The 17,013-nt window shown below is 38.8% G+C and overlaps 1 protein-coding gene across 17 annotated transcripts in view; it reads right to left on the reverse strand.

Annotated features, from left to right (window-relative positions):
• Positions 1-16,804, reverse strand: part of NRXN1 (neurexin 1) — a 1,149,661-nt gene extending 1,132,857 nt beyond the window's left edge. For all 17 annotated transcript variants that reach the window (XM_077134200.1, XM_077134199.1, XM_077134208.1 and 14 more), the window contains exons 1-2: positions 16,641-16,804; positions 12,135-13,796 (exon numbers count right to left, since the gene is read on the reverse strand). In XM_077134200.1, coding sequence (XP_076990315.1) covers positions 12,135-12,906 — 772 coding nt within the window. In that variant the 5' untranslated portion in view covers positions 12,907-13,796; positions 16,641-16,804. The remainder of the gene's footprint in view (positions 1-12,134; positions 13,797-16,640) is intronic.
• Positions 16,805-17,013: the final 209 nt, after the last annotated feature.

The following is a 17,013-nucleotide window of genomic DNA, read 5'->3' on the forward strand; positions in this document are numbered from 1 at the left end:
TTTACATTGTGTAAGGTTTTCTCTCTTTTGCTCCAACACTCCTTTTTCACGGTCTTCTTTCCTCCTATTCCCTGCTCCTCTACTTCAGTCTTCCTTCTTCTCTCAATGATCACATATCCCAGGCTTTGGCACTTCCCTGAGAACTCGTCATCCTTCCATCCTTCATCCTTCACAGGCAGATGATGCTCCAGGAGTGTACATCTGGCACCAGTACAAATCTTTATTGCTTCTGTTCTGGATAAAATACAACCTTCTCTGTGTTACACTAATAAGGATCTTGTCCAGAAGGAGAGGTGTTCACTATTCCTTACTTCCAACGATCTCTGGGAAAGTGCACAGCTTTCAGCTAACAGTTACAGAGGAGCTTCATTCCCAGATGTAAAACTATTCTAATTCCTGAGGTTTTACCTAGGCCTTTACTTTTGTGAAGGAAGTCCATGTAGAGTGTAATAGAATAAACAGGGGGAAGAATTTCAAGTGGAAAACAAATCTTTAGATGTGCTCTGAAGTCAAAAGAACACATGTTGTGACAGAAGTAGGAAAATCATATTATTTAAATTCTTTCATTTTAACTTAAAGATTGAGGAGACTGGAGAAAGAGTAAATCAATGACCTATATATCAAAACGAAATTCCCATATAATAATAGAAACTGACCAGTGGAGCAAATTCTAAAATATACACACTACCCATTTAAATATTAGAAATAATGACACAGATTTTTCCAACTACTCTAAAACTGAAAGAGGTTTCTGGGCTTTATTTAAAAATAATGTTTCAAAATATTTCTGCAATGGTTTTGGCTTATTTTGACTCATTCGGAGCTCAGTAGATAGATTTAATTCCCTTTTTTATGTATGCAAATTTTAAAGAAATAATGATCAATATTAGTTTAAATTTTTCATCTGTTTGAACACAAATGTGGTTCTTTCCAATAAAAATAATAGTTAAAATTCCATCAAGGCGAATTCTTCTTGGTAACCATCAGAGCAATCTTAGAAGAAAACTGAATGTAGTTAGTTTTTCATACAATCCCCAGAAACAGTTGAGATGATGTCAATCAATAACATGAAAATGCTAATTTACAGAAATCTCAAAATCTCAAATACCATACCCAAGCAAAGAAAAGCATTTTATCTATTAGGATAGAGTTTTCAGTTTTCCAAGGTCTTATGTAGAAAAACAATATATTATGGCACACCATTTTAAGTCTTAAAGATGTTATGATTTTAATGTATGTTTTTAACCAATATAAATTTTTGAGGAGTTTAACATGATTTTTTAAAGTCTTTTTGGTTTAAATGATATCATTTTCTTTTATATGTCTTATTTTGTGTTTATTTCTCTGTGAATATGTGCATATATATATACACACACACATATATACACATATACATTTATATATTAAAAGCATATGACTCTATATAAAAATACCTCAATACTTAATTTCACAAAAAACTGGGTCAATTTCTTAAATAGGGCTTTATAAATATATTTGATTACACACTTAATTGTACATTTGGGTAGTAAAATATAATAATACCCAAACCTATTTTTACAATGTTTTCAATTGAATAAATTAAATATTTAGCATTTTAAGCATCACATATAAAAATTTCAAATAAATAATTACACTATTTGCAGAAAAAATCAATTTTGAATTTAAGACACACAGAGCTTAAGCTGAAAAGTGGTATCTCCTATACGGCAGCTATAGCTTATGCTACCATGCCAGCTATTTCCCTAAGGAGAGTCTACACATGCTTAATTATACAGAGCGACATCACCACTCAGAAGAAAAACATGAGTCTTTAATTTCCTTGCCTCTGCTGGACTGGGACGTTTCATTCTGCTGAATCTAGCAATACCTGGGTAACACTAAAGCTTAGCTGGTTCCACATATGAGGGCCAGGTATAGTTAGATCACAAACAACAGTAGCTCCTAAACTGTGACCAGTGCCATTTCTTTTATGGATTAGTATCTGCACAGAATTTCTCATGCATATAATTAAACATAAAAAGCCCCTTATTGCATGCTAGTGAAGCTACTGTGAAGCTAGTGAAATATTCTTTTTGCTGTGAAGCTAGTGAAGTATTCTTTTTAGCAGATCCTCTTCTAACTTTTGGACCACTAGATCCCTCCTGGGAACCAACCTAAGAAAGTGCTATTTAAAGTAGCACTTGTTCCTGTAATGTTACATCATTTCTAATTACAGTTCAGAAAGTTTGAGCACAAGCAACCAGACAGGAGTCCAGTTCAGCACTTTGGATTGCCAGGTCAGACTTGTTTTCCTCCCACTTCTTTCCAACAATAGTTTCCCATATACACTAGAAATAGCACAGAGAATATGTATCTTTCTAACTCTAAGAACAGCTCAGCTCCAGTTGATTTAAAGCAATGGGCTGGGAAGTCAAACTCGCTTATACAAAAAGAGCTACTATCTTCTTGTTATGCAATTTCCATTAACTGCCCACTGTAGCATCATCTACATCTTCTGCAGAAACACTTTCTAACTCAGCAACCCTCACTAAGTGGTACTTATGTGACTGACCTAGGTTTTTACACTTGTGCTGAATCATTATGGCTACGAAAATTTTAATAATTTTATCTCCCAAACACTCACATGGATAAAAATTTTATGCTCTTGTTCCATGAAAATTAAATCTTTTATTCAAAAGGGTAAGAAATAGTTGTAACTTTCGGATGCAAATTATTGGGGCTTTCTTCTAGAATAGTATTGACCCATTAAGTATAGTATGTCTAGAAAGTCAACAAAAACAGCAAATAAGCATGCTTTTGGAAACAACGCGTGATAAATTATGATAAGTTACATTGTTTCTTTATAATCATGATATTAGGAAGTAGCGTTAAATTCAAGCCTCTGTCACAGCTCTTAATTCTAACGGCTACATTAAAACTCAGCTATTTAAACTAGCAACAAGTTGACAACTAGCTAACACAATCCTAGCATCCCTTATCTGTCTAATAAGAGAAATACACAAGCTCTGTGCACTAACGGACATTGCTGACTACTGGGGCATTCGGCATATGGTTTCAAATCATAGGTCTATTATTTATTGGTATGGCTTTTGGCAAGTTAGTCTCTCTTAACCACAGTTTTCTCATCTGTAAAATGGTAATTTTACAAAACCTCTTAAGTGGGGCTATTTTTAGGAATAAATAAGGTAAGATAGGAAAAGTACAATATACAATGTCTTTCACTCAGTAAACACCAAATAATAATCATAACAACTATTGCAAATCTAGAATGATTACTAATGGGGCTAGATCACTCAGTGTGCAAATTCAAGAGGTGCTTATGGTACCATTAAAGTAGGGGCACCAAATACACCTTTTTGAAATAATTTGCTGCTTAATATTTTGGGATAAAATCATGGGTATTTGTTGATTTAGAAAGTATTATGGGAGTTATGATTGGATGAGTAATGAATTTTCTAATATCCAATCACTCATTCAAGCATTTATTAAGTTCTTATAGCATACTCACCACTCTTTCATACAATTTCAACAGCTGAGTAACTATAATTGAAAAGTTTTATATTGTCTGAGTGTGTTGGTTGGACTTTCACTCAACAGATATAAATACAAAATTAGAATACAACCTATGTGTGTTGGTTTGAAAGGATGTATGGACCTTAGAAAAGCCATGGTTTAATCTAAATCCCATTTCATAAAGGCAGAATAATCCCTATTCAATACTGTATGTTTGAAACTGTAATCAGATCATCTTCCTGGAGATGTGATTTAATCAAGAGTGGTTGTTAAATTGGATTAGGTGATGACATGTCTCCACCCATTTAGGTGGGTTTTGAGAAGTTTGTGGAGTCCTATAAAAGAGGAAACATTGTGGAGAGTGAAGGAGATTCAGAGAGAGCAGAGAACGCTGTAGCACCACAAAGCAGAGAGTCCACAAGCCAGTGACCTCCGGAGATGAAGAAGGAAAACGCTTCCCGGGGAGCTTCATGAAACCAGAAGCCAGGAGAGAAAGCGAGCAGATGACGCCATTTTCATCATGTGCCCTTCCAGCCAAGAGAGAAGCCCTGACAGTGTTTGCCATGTGCCTTCTCACTGGAGAGAGAAACTCTGAACTTCATCGGCCGTCTTGAACCAAGGAATCTTTCCCTGGTTGGATGCCTTTGATTGGATATTTCTATAGACTTGGTTTAATTGGGACATTTTCTCAGCCTTAGAACTGTAAACTAGCAACTTATTAAATTCCGCTTTTTAAAAGCCATTCTGTTTCTGGTATATTGCATTCTGGCAGCTAGCAAACTAGAATACTATGTTTTTTCCCAAACATTATAAAGGCATAAGATATTGCCAAATGGTTCTGTTCAAAGGTGGTATGAAGTATTTTAAACAGAATACTCCCTCCCATTATTCTTTTGTTTGTCCATATATATATGTCTCTTGCTCTCCAGAAAGGTCTTTGGATTTATGGTACAAATATTCAATTTCTTTTGCCTAATATTTTTCAATATGAGTTCCCATTAAGGATTCCTCAGTAACTAACATGTGTTTTCAGTGCATTTCTGTTCAATGAGTAGCATTCCTATTTTTTATCTGAAGGTTTTTTTTAAGGTACAGCTTACATAAAGTAAAGTACATAATTCTTAAGTTTATGGTCCAGTCAATCTTTATAAAGATACATAGCCTTGTGTGGTGGCATATGTTACGTACCCCAGAAAAACATGTTCTTAATTCTAATTCAATCTGTGGGTATGAATCTGTTGAAACAGGACCTTTTGATTGAATGATCAGTTCAACTGAATTAGGATGGGTTTTCATCCTATTACTAGAAGCCTAATAGAGAAAGCCACAGAGAAAACAATGGGGAGCAGCCAGGAGCTGGAAATCAACCCAGAAGAGAAAGAAGAAGATACCACTATGTGCCTTGCCATGTTATGGAAAAGCCAAAGTCCAAGGATCACCAGTAGCCAGCCCTAGAATGCCACAGTCTTTAGGGAGAAAGCATTGCCTTGTGACATCTCAATTTTGGACTTCTACCCTCAAAATCATGAGTTAATACATTCTGTTGTTTAAGTCCACATTGTATGGCATATGTTCTAGTGGCTGGAAAACTAAGACATCAAGTGACCACCCACACTGATCATCCCAAAGATTCTCTATGTTCTTTCCCCATCAATACCTCTACAAGACAACCTCTCTTCTGACTTCTATTGCAATAAATTAGTTGTGTCTGATTTTGAGCATCATATAAATAATATTATATGTACTCATATAGTTACTATCTTGAATTTCCTATTTCATGTGTTTGGATTTTACAAAGGAAGAACAAGAGAACCAATGTCTTCTATATTCAGTTTTTAATGTACCAATATATCAATGTGTAATAAGAGAATTCTACCAAAACTTAAGCATATTATTAGGCATATATTATCTAAAATACATCTAAGTTGACCCCACAGTAGATTTATAGAAGTCTGTTTGACATTTTCATTACTAATTTTCACAATATCTTAGAAGCAGCTACCCTGCCCTCAGTAGATATTTCTTTCAAATCATCAAGCTTTTTCTTAACAGTTTACATCTATTATCTACTCACAAACACTCTGAAAGGTAACAGGAGTTCACAATTTATTAGTAATCTAATTAGGTGGTTTCCTAATTTACAATATTGAAACTTGAAACACAGAATGTTAATGGCCTTATTCTACTTTTAAAAGTTACTTGGAGGCAAAGCCTACCTTGGAATTTAGACCTTCCGAACCCAGGCCACACTCTATTTATACACATTAGTCAGATAACAATAAGGCAGCAAAAAATCTGAGAAAGCATTGCACCCATTCCCATAAGTCAGGTTGAAATAAGCAGAATCTGTGTTCAAGACAGAAAGCCAAAGCCATACAATTTCTAAAGGGCTCTCAAAAAAAAAACTAATCGGAACATTTTAAGACTTCCTATTCACAAAGACCACGAAAATTGACCTATTTATGCACTTCTGAGTAAGAGAAAGGAGACTGGGCCATAAAATTATTGATCCCCCAGAAAAAAAAAGTATACGGATTTTGCTTAATACTATATTTTATGCATAATGAACTAAAAACTTTGAATAATGCAAAAATTGATTTATTCTGCATTATGTCATACATATTTATGTCACTTTTTGAAACCAATTTGTACAGCAACTTCTAATTTTAGTTTTATTATTTCTACAATAAACACAACCCAGCATATCTATGATAAGGCATAATCTTAAATATGCATTTTTGGAGTTAAAACTACAACCAGTGTAGCCATCAAATGCTCACCAAGAAAGAGGTGTATGATGTGGCCAATAACTATCTAGAGGATCCAGTGTGGTCCAGAGTCCTAATTTTCACAATGCAGTCAAGAATAAGGAATACTATATTACCAATCCTTTCACTAATCAATCAAGCTCTAAATAATGAGCTTAAATAACAAATTTATCTTAATGGTATCCAAAAATGGAAAACAATTTCACTGGTATGGTGAAAAATATAATCTCCTTATGATAAATATAAGAATATCATGCCTGACCTTGAATGTTTGCAGCATACATGTAAGCAGATTTACTTATAAGAGAGCCTCTAAGAGAGTTTATAAAATTGGATGTTTTTTTTTATAGTAAAGCAATTAAAAGATTCCACTTAAGATAGACAATAACTTAATAAAGACCTCGAAGAGCAAATCCTATTTTAGATAAGTTACTAATATGGCAAAAAAGAAAATTGTTTAAAGAAAAGATTGAGATGGACTAAAGGTATTAGCTTTATATGAAGAGCGAAAGGCAGTTTTTAAAACTGTTTTCTGTTAAATGCCATATGTTAATCTAGCAACCATAAGGAGAATTATAAAAATATAATGTTTTTTAAAATATTTTGAACTACATCTAGATGTAGGTACCATTATAACATGGTTGTGTAAAACTCAGAGGCTCCCTCTGTCTGCTTTTATTTACAAGGTGAAACCCTTGGGCTAATCAAGGGTTAGATGAGAATTCCTTTCAAATGAGAGAGGAAAATCCCAAATTTGAATTTTGCTTTAGAGCACTCCTAAATCAGATGTTAGCAGTAGTCATGGTGGTGATAATTATAACAATAAAAATAACAACAGTGAACATTTCCTGAATGTTTACTCTGGGCCAGGCACTTCAAGCTTTACATGACGTCACCTGGTTGATATTCATAAGAGTCCTATGAAGTAAATAATTGTCTTTCTTTGTCCTACTCTGAGCTTTTCAGAAAGTTTCAGCTAGATCAAAATTACTGATAGATTTCTCAGTCCCACGCAAATGTTTTTCAACACAGGTGGTTCACCTTTTCCTACAATGGTAGACTTCAAAGTTGTAGCAAAATCTCTGAATAGTTTCTGTTCAATTTTAATATCTATACAGCAACTACTTAATCTTTTAAAAAAATCACCAAAGATTTTAGTCCCTACAAAGTTTTCCTTTATTCTGCAGATATAACATCAAAGGTTTGGAATCAATCAACTAATAAGTATCTCCAACAGTAAGATACAAAGTACTTGGGGGGCACAGTATACAATACAGCATGGCATTTCCACTGGGCTCCAGAAGCCTCTAGATTGAATGTATATTTGAAAGAACCCAAATGACAATTCAAAGAGATGGTACAGATAATTATTTTTACAGGTGGAACCAAAGTGTTCCAAACTATGAAAGGTCTTAGATTTCTATACCTAACCGGACTTAGGAAGATTCTAACTTCTTCTAAGAAGAAGTCTGCTTTTCTCCACATCTCCTAGTTCAGTCTACAGCCTTATAGTGGGTGCTTAACAAATGTTGTTGACTGACAAACAGAAAATAATGTTTTCTCTTTACTCTGGCCCCCTTTCAATCTGTTCTCTACACTGTAGCCAGAGTGATATTTTTGAAATACTAGTGTGATAATGCCACCCTCCCCCCCCCCCATTCTCCACATTCAACACCTTCTTTCATTTTCTATCACTTTTACTTTAAAGATTAAGTGACTTAACATAACCGTATGGCCCTACAGGACCTGACCCAATCCTCTCTCAAAGAGGTCCAAGCCCAAAGGCCTTCCGTATGCCATACCACCTCCTGCCACGAAGCTTCGACAACTAATTCTTCTCCTCTGCCTTTACCTAGCGAATTTCTTCTCATTTTTCAGATTTTAAGGTGAATCATCACTTCTCTGAAAAATTTCGGAGATTAGGTCAAATCACACTATTTTAAGTTCTTATAGTACCATATCCCTCTCCTTCAAAACACATGCCACCATTTTAATTTTCCTTTCTTTTTTTAAAGTTATGTACCTCCAAACTAGAATATGAGCTCAATAAAGGTAAGAACTATATCTGCATTTCCTGATGATTTTATTGTTTGAGCCTAGTACTCTGTTTGCCACATAAATAGCATTAAATATTTGCTGACTAAATGAATGAACAAATGAAGTATTATAAAATCATAGAGAGCAAGGGCTTTATTAAATGGCATCTATCACACTGCCATGTTCAGAAATATTAAGCAGCAACTCAAGGCATATATGCTTATAGTCAGTTAGATAACATAAGTGAAATAAGGTGGCACTCACAATCTAGTATGAAATTTTAGGATAAGTGACAGCAAAATGCACAAGTACTGCACCTGGAAACCATAAGAAGTACAAATTAAGTTAATATGTCATGGAACACCTTTTACTTTTGTTTGTAAGATGGAAAGCCATAGAAACCACTAATACTTTCAGAAACTACTACTACTCTTAAGTAGAAGCTTATTAAATGATAATGATACAGGGCACTTCAGTGAGTACAATTCATTGCAGAAGTTATGTACCCTTTAAGTGTCCATCACTCAGAAAAGATGTTATTCTTAGGCAGTGGATGTCTGAGGTTGACTCACAGAGCATGCGATATGGATGAATTAACTATGTTCCATCAGCCATTCTTTTTAATCCTGAATAAAACTTGAACCTGAAAAACCTGAACCTGAAAGAATTAGAAGTCTGATTCAGTAAACATAATACAGGGCTTGGGAATAAAAGCGTTTGTGCCCTTACTTGGGCTCTGCTACTAACCTGAGTATGACATACAACCTCTCCTGTCTTTCTCCCTCCATTAGTAAATAAAGAAATAAATAAAACTTGCCAAGTCTGAATAAACAGAGCATGGATGAAAAACTAAGTTCATTAAATAAAAAATATTCTAGAAATGCAAAGGTGCATAAGTTGTTTCAAGGTACTACAGGCCGGGGTAAAAAAGCAGCAAATATTTGTTTTGTCCTTTTAGTGGTTCACATTGTATTCTGATATGAAGGCAACTAAAATAATCCCAGATCATCTTTTACTAAGTTAAAAAAAAGAACTGTAGCTGGAAACAGAAATGATTTAAATTTGTGCTTAATGTTTGCCTGACTGTTGAGTTTTTCCCCCTAAATGTTCTCTAATGAATATGGATATATTTGTTTTTAATTTGGTCTTTGAAAAGAATGACAGCAATCAGTGTAAATACTGGTTGGAGGCAGGACTTTGTTTATATTTCATCTGAATAAAAAATCATCTATCTTTGGCCATCAATACATGATCAGTGAAGGGAGAGGCATTCATTCTCAATTAATTATTCAATAGTCACTTGACACACATGTAATGGGAAAAAGTAAGCAAAATGGAGCCAATCCTTCTGGGAAGACGGATTCTGCCTCTATCACGCCATTCCTCATTTCTGTGATAATTAAAGGCAGCCAGCCTTTTGTTTCCCTTTCATGACTAGTGGTGATCTTTGCACTCTGTTTTTAGCTCAAGTTTTCAAAATGAATCAATACTCCAGAACAATCCTGATGGATGTGCTTTTCCTATCCATCAGATACTACACTGTTCAATTATGCATCCTGGGAATTCTGAATTTCTCATCTTATAGAAAGAGCTATATATTTGCTAAAATAAATTGTGTTTCAGAAACATCTAAGTCTGCTTCTCTTTACTTTTTCCATGATTTCCTCACTGAGAACTGTTCCTGATTATATATGCTCCCTGGATCCTACATCAAAAATGCACAGAAAAAATTTTAAAATTTATTTAAAACATACTCCCACACAGTACAAGCTGTCATTGTACCATATTTGTTTCCTAATTTAAAGATGGAAGTTATATTTCATGTGTCCTTCATTAAATTGTCTTTGCTATCTTTTTAAGTAGCATTAAGAGATTTAGAGCATTTTTTCCAAAAAAACAATGCTAAATTTTTGTTTTATAAATCAGTGTAAAGGTATGTAACTATAAATTTTACTATAACAAACCATCATATCTAGTTATCTTATCCTTGATGTATAATTAGGTTGGATTTTGTAGAAGGAAAATAAATGTACTGTTTGCTACTGTAAAGCATACTATAAAGCCTGATCTTAAATCCGTGGAAATGTACGGGAAAAGCTGAAGGGCAGTATAGGCCATGGGATAGACAATTTTCTATAATTACTCAGGCCAAGATATAATGAAAGCAAATACCCACACGAAAGCAGAACCCAATATAACCCCTTACTTTTTTTTCTAAAAACACATGAAAGCTACAGCACTCTCCTAAAGACCTGCTTTTTCTCTAACTACCTTCGCTTTCAAAACAATTACAAATTTTATCACGTCTTCATTTCTCTTAAAGTCAGGTGAAAGAGAACTAGCAAATCTAACAAGATTTACAAGGACTAGTTCTCCTTAGCAGTGTCAGCAAAAAAGAGACATTATACAAGAAAACACAGCTCCACATAGAGATTTTGTCCCTACAGTTTTGAAAACCAGATTTAGTAATTCACCCTTTATTCCATCTCTGCCACAAATGCCATTTTTCCGTGTGTTGATTGCCTTGATTTGACCCACAGCTATCTACTTTCCACTCTGGACATTTTCCCTCCTGCTTAACCACCGATACATCAGGATTTCATCTATTTAGTGTTACTTAATTTCTGTTCACAGACTTTTCTATATTTATACAATAGTTTCTTTGGTCATTGTCATGTAGCAACATTGGAGTTACACACTGACGAATGAATTTTGTTAGGAGGACAAAACACCTAAGCTATGTTTTTACTATTATTATGAATATTATTTAGCTTGTTTGTTAGAATCTCACACCGTTTGAAGACCCTCAAAACAACAGAAATTACAGCTTGCCCTCCACCACTCAGATACATGTCCGTAGCTGAACGTCCCCAGAAAATCTCTTGCAATCACTCACCTGCACTCCATGCTTATAAGCCCACAGAAGCTTCCTGATCCAGTAATGTCTAAATTTCTCTACCATTTATCTTTGCAGGGCAGTTGTTAATTGAGAAATAAGTTATTTAATCCCTAACATGTCTTAACATTAGCTGACCTGTCTCCTAATTCAAGAAATCATCTAATTTTACTTAAATTTTAATGTATGTTGGACTTACTTGTACCTAACCATGGGAACCACTATGAATTCCAAGAACTCTCCTCCCTCTAACCAAAACAATCTCCACATGCCCACCCCCTCTATTCCACAACCAAGAGCAGTCCTTAAACTCTAGTTACAAAAGGCTTAGCAATACCTATGAAGCCTGACACCCTCGTTCTTTACCAAGAGTCAACACGTGCGAATCCTCAACCATGGTCAAGGTGAACCTCTCCTGCACCTCATTCTTCACCAAAAGCAGGCCAAGTCTTCTAGATACTTGCCTGTACTTTGTGGGGAATCGCTGTGTATTATAAATTTAGAGTTGGTGGAGGGAAGCACACTAGCCATTTGGGTGGGCCATGGCCCACTGAATGTAGGGGAAGGCCTGGCAAAGGACTCCAAGGAATGAAGAGGACGGCTGATCTACTCTGCCAGTTGGAAGGAAATAAAACTAGTAGAGGGAAAAAAAAAAAAAAAAAAAAAAAAACCTCTCAGGAGGAAAATGAACCTGGAAATGGGGGCGGCTCAACCATTAAGAGAATGCCCAGGGCAGAGCTCTGGGAGGTGGCAAGGCAGAGAGAAAGCAAGAAACGTCTTCACCTCGGAACTGCCGCACACGGTCCGGAGAAGGAAGAAGGCCCCATGCACCGGCCCAGCCGCGCTGGCCTCGCCCTGCCTCCCCGCGCCCTGCCCAGGCCGAGGCCCCCCCCGCCCCGGGTCCGGCATCGGGTCCTTACCTTGGCTGCAGTCCTTGCCGCGGAAGCCGGTCCGCGAGCAGTCGCACACCGCCTGGTCGTCCACCACAGAGCACACGCCTCCATTGAGGCACACCCCGCCTTCGCCCTCCTCGCCGGTCTCGCACGGGCTCCCGCCGCCGCTGTTCGGCGGCTCGTCGTCCGGCTTCACCTCTCCGCTGGCCACCGGCAGGGCCTGGGAGGAGTTGACCCGCACGTCGCGAATCCACCCTTTAAAGGGCTCGCGCTCCCTCACCGAGGCCAGCGTGAGCTTCAGCGCGGCGGCGCGCAGTTCCGGGGGCAGACCCCCGACAAAGAGGCCGCTGAACACCGTCATATCCCTGCGCTTGGACTTGACCTCCACCCACTTGGCCTCCACGTGGTCGATGAAGAGGGTGGTGTTGCGGAACTGGCGGCGGATGCGCACGCTGTGCCACGCGCCGTCGTTGACCGGCGTGTCGGCCAGCAGCGTGGCGGGCTCGGCGCAGAAGATGGAGAAGCTGAGCTGGAGGCGACCGCCGCGCGTCAGGATCAGCTCCAGGAAGTCGCAGAAGCCCTCGTCGTCGAAGTAGAGCACTAGGCCGCGGGCGCTGCGCGTCTTGAGTTGGAAGCTCATCTCGCTTTCGCAGCAGGCGTTCCACTTGGGGAAGCGCGTCCACTGGCCCTCGGTGCCGGGGAACTCCAGCCCGCTCCCCAGCTCGGCCCAGCAACCCAGGAGTAACAGCGAGAGGCACAGGAGAAAGCAGCCCCCGCGCTGTAGAAGCGCCGTCCCCATGCTCGGGGCGGGGGTGCGGCGGGGGGGTACCGGGGCCGACAGGGTCAAAATGGTCCTGGACACCGTAAGGTAGAATTGGGAGAGAAAGTGGACTGAGGGGGGACGGGTAGAGCGGGACGAATGCGCCCGCCTTTATCTAGCTCTTTTTTTCTTCTTCTTCTTCCAGCAACCCGTCCCTGTCTCCTCCCAACGGGAAAAACGTAGACCCCAGTGGTACAGGGTAGCCACAGAACTTCCAGACCAAAGGGAGGATACACTTTGGAGGCAACGGTCTAGAAAAGATGCCAACAGGAGTCCGAAGGGCAATCACTGATCCATGTGCGCTGGAAGGGTTGTTCAGGGGAGATGTCAACAGATTCTTCACTCCTCCGATATCATTATCTACCAGGTACCTCCAGTGGAACCAAGCAAAAGGGAGGTGGTTTGAGTCAGGTAAGAAGCAAACACTTTTCTCAGGAAAGTATAAGAAGCCAGCAATGAAATAATATCCTTGAAAGCTTGTGGATGCCTGAAGTGTTTCTCTTTGAGCTGTAGAGTCCCAAACCAGAAAGGAGAAAGATGTTCCTTGCCTCTTTAGGCTACCACCTATCAACCACAGAGTAACCTCAAAGGCCTGCTGCTTCTCTCATATCATGGAATTCCAGCATCACTGCAGCCAAAGCAGAATTCCTAGTACAGGGCCTCACAAGCTGGCTCTTGTTCCCTTCCGGAAAGGAGGGCTCAAACTCAGAAGCTAGGAAATAGCCAGAAGCTGTTAGATGTAGAAATAACAACAGCTCCTCTTCTTTCTTCTCCTCTGCAAGGCCAAGCTAAGATGCCAGCATATCAATTGGTTGTGTGTCGGTGATGCATTTTGGTTTTATTTTGTCTTTTTATAAGGACCCAGAAATCTGCAGAGAATTGAAATCACAGTTAAGTTTTAAAGTAATCTATAGTTAACATGTAAATAATTATTCGGTCCAAAAAACAGGATATATAACTGGTGGTGTTAACAGGAAAAGTGTTAACCTTATTTGATGGAGCTATTTGTCCTGACCTACAAATAAGACCTAATGTCTCCTAATAGTTCATATCACACTTACTGTCACCCATTACACCCCTGCAGTTTATTATAAAGTTAATAGGTAGCCCTCCCAAATAAGTTTTAGAGACTGTTATGATTATCTTTTTCCAAGAAAGTTTAATTTTCAAAATAAATGAAAAGGAGAGGGAAAGGCCCTTTTAAGTACTGCTGCTTGTATTATTTGTTAGTTACATGGATAGTAAAAATACAACCTCTTTAAATCCCAATTAATAGCAGATGCTGAAGCAGGCAAAGCAGATCGAACTGTTAGCAGGAAGCTGCAGACTTGGATTGTATAGCATTCCTACAATTTTATCTTTCTGAGAAAGATGGAATACTGATAGATTCTTGGTAGTCTCCTTTAAATTCGAAATAAAAATTTTCCTCCTTTTTTTTTTTTTCGGCATGGGCAGGCTCAAATCTGGAAATTGTATCTGGGTCTCCGGCGTGGCAGGTGAGAACTCTGCCACTGAGCCACTATTGCCCGCCCTTTCCTCCTTTTTTATTAAAGAAATCATCTGCTGTAGGAGAAAACACCTAACTAGAGTCAGATATACTTTTTTGACAGTATTTATTTTTATTGCTATAATATTAACTCCTCTGAAGATGGATGAAATATTCAATGCTTTGCCTAATAGTGTGGTAATCTTAACCCTCTTTAAGTCCTTATCTACCTTTCAGCCTCAAGAATTTGTGTGGTCAAAACATCAGTTGGCATGCATGTCACCTCAGCTGTTATAGCTTCAGAAAGCTAGAATTTAAAATCATACCTCTGAATCACTCACCATACTATTTAATCACCTCTCTTTACTGAACTCTAATCTGACGATCCTTGAAATGGCACAGAAATAATACATAGCTATTTCTACTTAATCAAAAAACATACTCTCATATTTTGACAAAAAATTTTGAAAAAAAAAACTGTAACAGCTGGTCACATTAAGCCAATACATGTATTTCCCTCACTACTTCCTACTAACTCCCCCAACACAGCATACACACACACACATGCACACAGACACACATACAGATTTATTGCCTGGACACAGAAGCTCACTGTCCAATTAACACTTTTTTTCCTACAAGCTGAAACTAGCAGTAATTTATGGCACCGCATTGTGCTGCTGCTTCTCCATGGAGGGAGCTAAGAGCATTTCTCTTCAGTACAGAGCAATCCCTACAGGTGTCAGCTGAGAGCCACCAAGCTAGGGGATCCCACTATAAGTTCCTCCCTAGATGAAATTGATGACTGGTTCTCTCCTTCAGCACACACACACACACACACAGAGACACAGCCCACTAGCGAAAGGAAATAAAAAATCCCCGTGGCTTATTTATTATGGCTGATACATGCCACACCACCAGCAATCACTGGTCATATAGTGTCTACTCCTGTGCCAAGCCCAAAGAAAGGTCCTCTTAAAAACCATTATAAAATAGCATATTATTCAATATACCCTCATTTTTAACTGGACTCATGAATCTGGCAAATATTTAGTCATTTGCAAAATCAATTTGGAATGATACATTCAAGAATAGTGTTTTGAGTACATCCACGAGCTCATATATTAGAAAACCAGTTTTTTTTAGTGGCTTGGTTAGAGCTGATTATTTAATTAATTAATATTACATGGATCACATCATCTTTTTTTACCCCCTCTCTTGCTTATCTCCATGAATGCACATCTTGGCAGTTTTTAAGGGGTGGAGGAGAAGTGAGAAAAAAACCTAGAAGAATGTGTGTGTGTGTGTGTTTATGTGTGTATTTCTTATCACAGGGGAGGTCAACTGTCTCTCAGTTCTTAGAGGAAGCTCATTGTGTGAGAGAGAGTATCTGTATTTATATGGAGAAAGAGGGTTCTCTTTAGGTGCAGAAAAAAACCTGGCGAGTTCACAAATTAGAGGATGAAATAAAAGGATTTGAAAACAATGTTACTGCAGCCAAAGGAAGAAGCGCTCTAATTCAAAAGCAGACTAACAGCCTCATTAATCTTTTCTTTCATTTCTAGAATCAAATTCATTCCCAAGCCACTGGAAAGATCGATACAATACGCTCATCAGCTGCAGTTACATTTATTTTAATATGTTTAGGGTACACGCTCACACACATGCACACACACACACGTACCTTTCCATTTACCCTTCAAAATATACTATCATAAAAAGTCTGCAGCATCTTGGAGATTTTTTTAGAAGTGGCTGTCTTTTCCCCCTCGGCTTTTACAAAGTCCCTCAATACCAGTTCACACCCCAAATTCTCCCTGCTTTCCCGCCCAGTCTGTAAGCCTCAGCTATAATCCCAGTGCAGTTTCTGGGAGCTGACTGCACAAATTAAGGATAGGCATAGCAAGGAGCTGATGGAGAAGGAAAAGAAAGATATAGATATATTTTATTTCTTTGATTTCTAACCTGCCAAGTCTGTTCTTTATTTTGCTAACAAATCACTGCATCCAGCCTTTAAGTTACTACCCCAGTTTCACCACCTCATCTTCTTGCCATGTATTTGAAAGGCTCCATGCGAACAACCAAGATCTACGCTCCCCCACCCTCCCACCACCCATCCTTCCCTGTGCGTTAGTGGCAGATCCTAGCTCAGTTACAACGGGAAAGATATCCTTCTCCAGCTCGCCTCGCCCCTTCCCCTCCCCCAACCCAAATTGAGCTTCTTTACCTGCCCGGTTATTCCCCTTAGCTCGAGCCAGAGCCTGAAGCATGCATCGGTCAAAGCGAATTTCCTGAGGTCTATGGCTAAGGCGACTCCCGCTGCCTTTTCAGAGGCGTCAGGCTTGAGCGTCTATCTCCAGGAGTGCGGGAGGGGAGAACAGGCAACGGAGGGGAGCAGGAGGAGGAGGAGAAGGAAAGAGCAGGGAAGGAGGAGGCGGCGGTGGAGCCCGAGAAGGCTGGGTTACGTGACGCCGGGTGCTGTCCTTCTGAAAGAGAAGGGCGGAGCTGAGCTCTCCGCAGTACCATGGAGAGCGACAGGCCCGTCCTCGGGCTGGAGAACCCCTGGGCTCCGGCAGCGGGCACGGCAACTCGGGTCTGGA

This window comes from Tamandua tetradactyla, chromosome 17 (genome assembly GCF_023851605.1).
Source record: "Tamandua tetradactyla isolate mTamTet1 chromosome 17, mTamTet1.pri, whole genome shotgun sequence".
Lineage (NCBI taxonomy): Eukaryota > Metazoa > Chordata > Mammalia > Pilosa > Myrmecophagidae > Tamandua > Tamandua tetradactyla.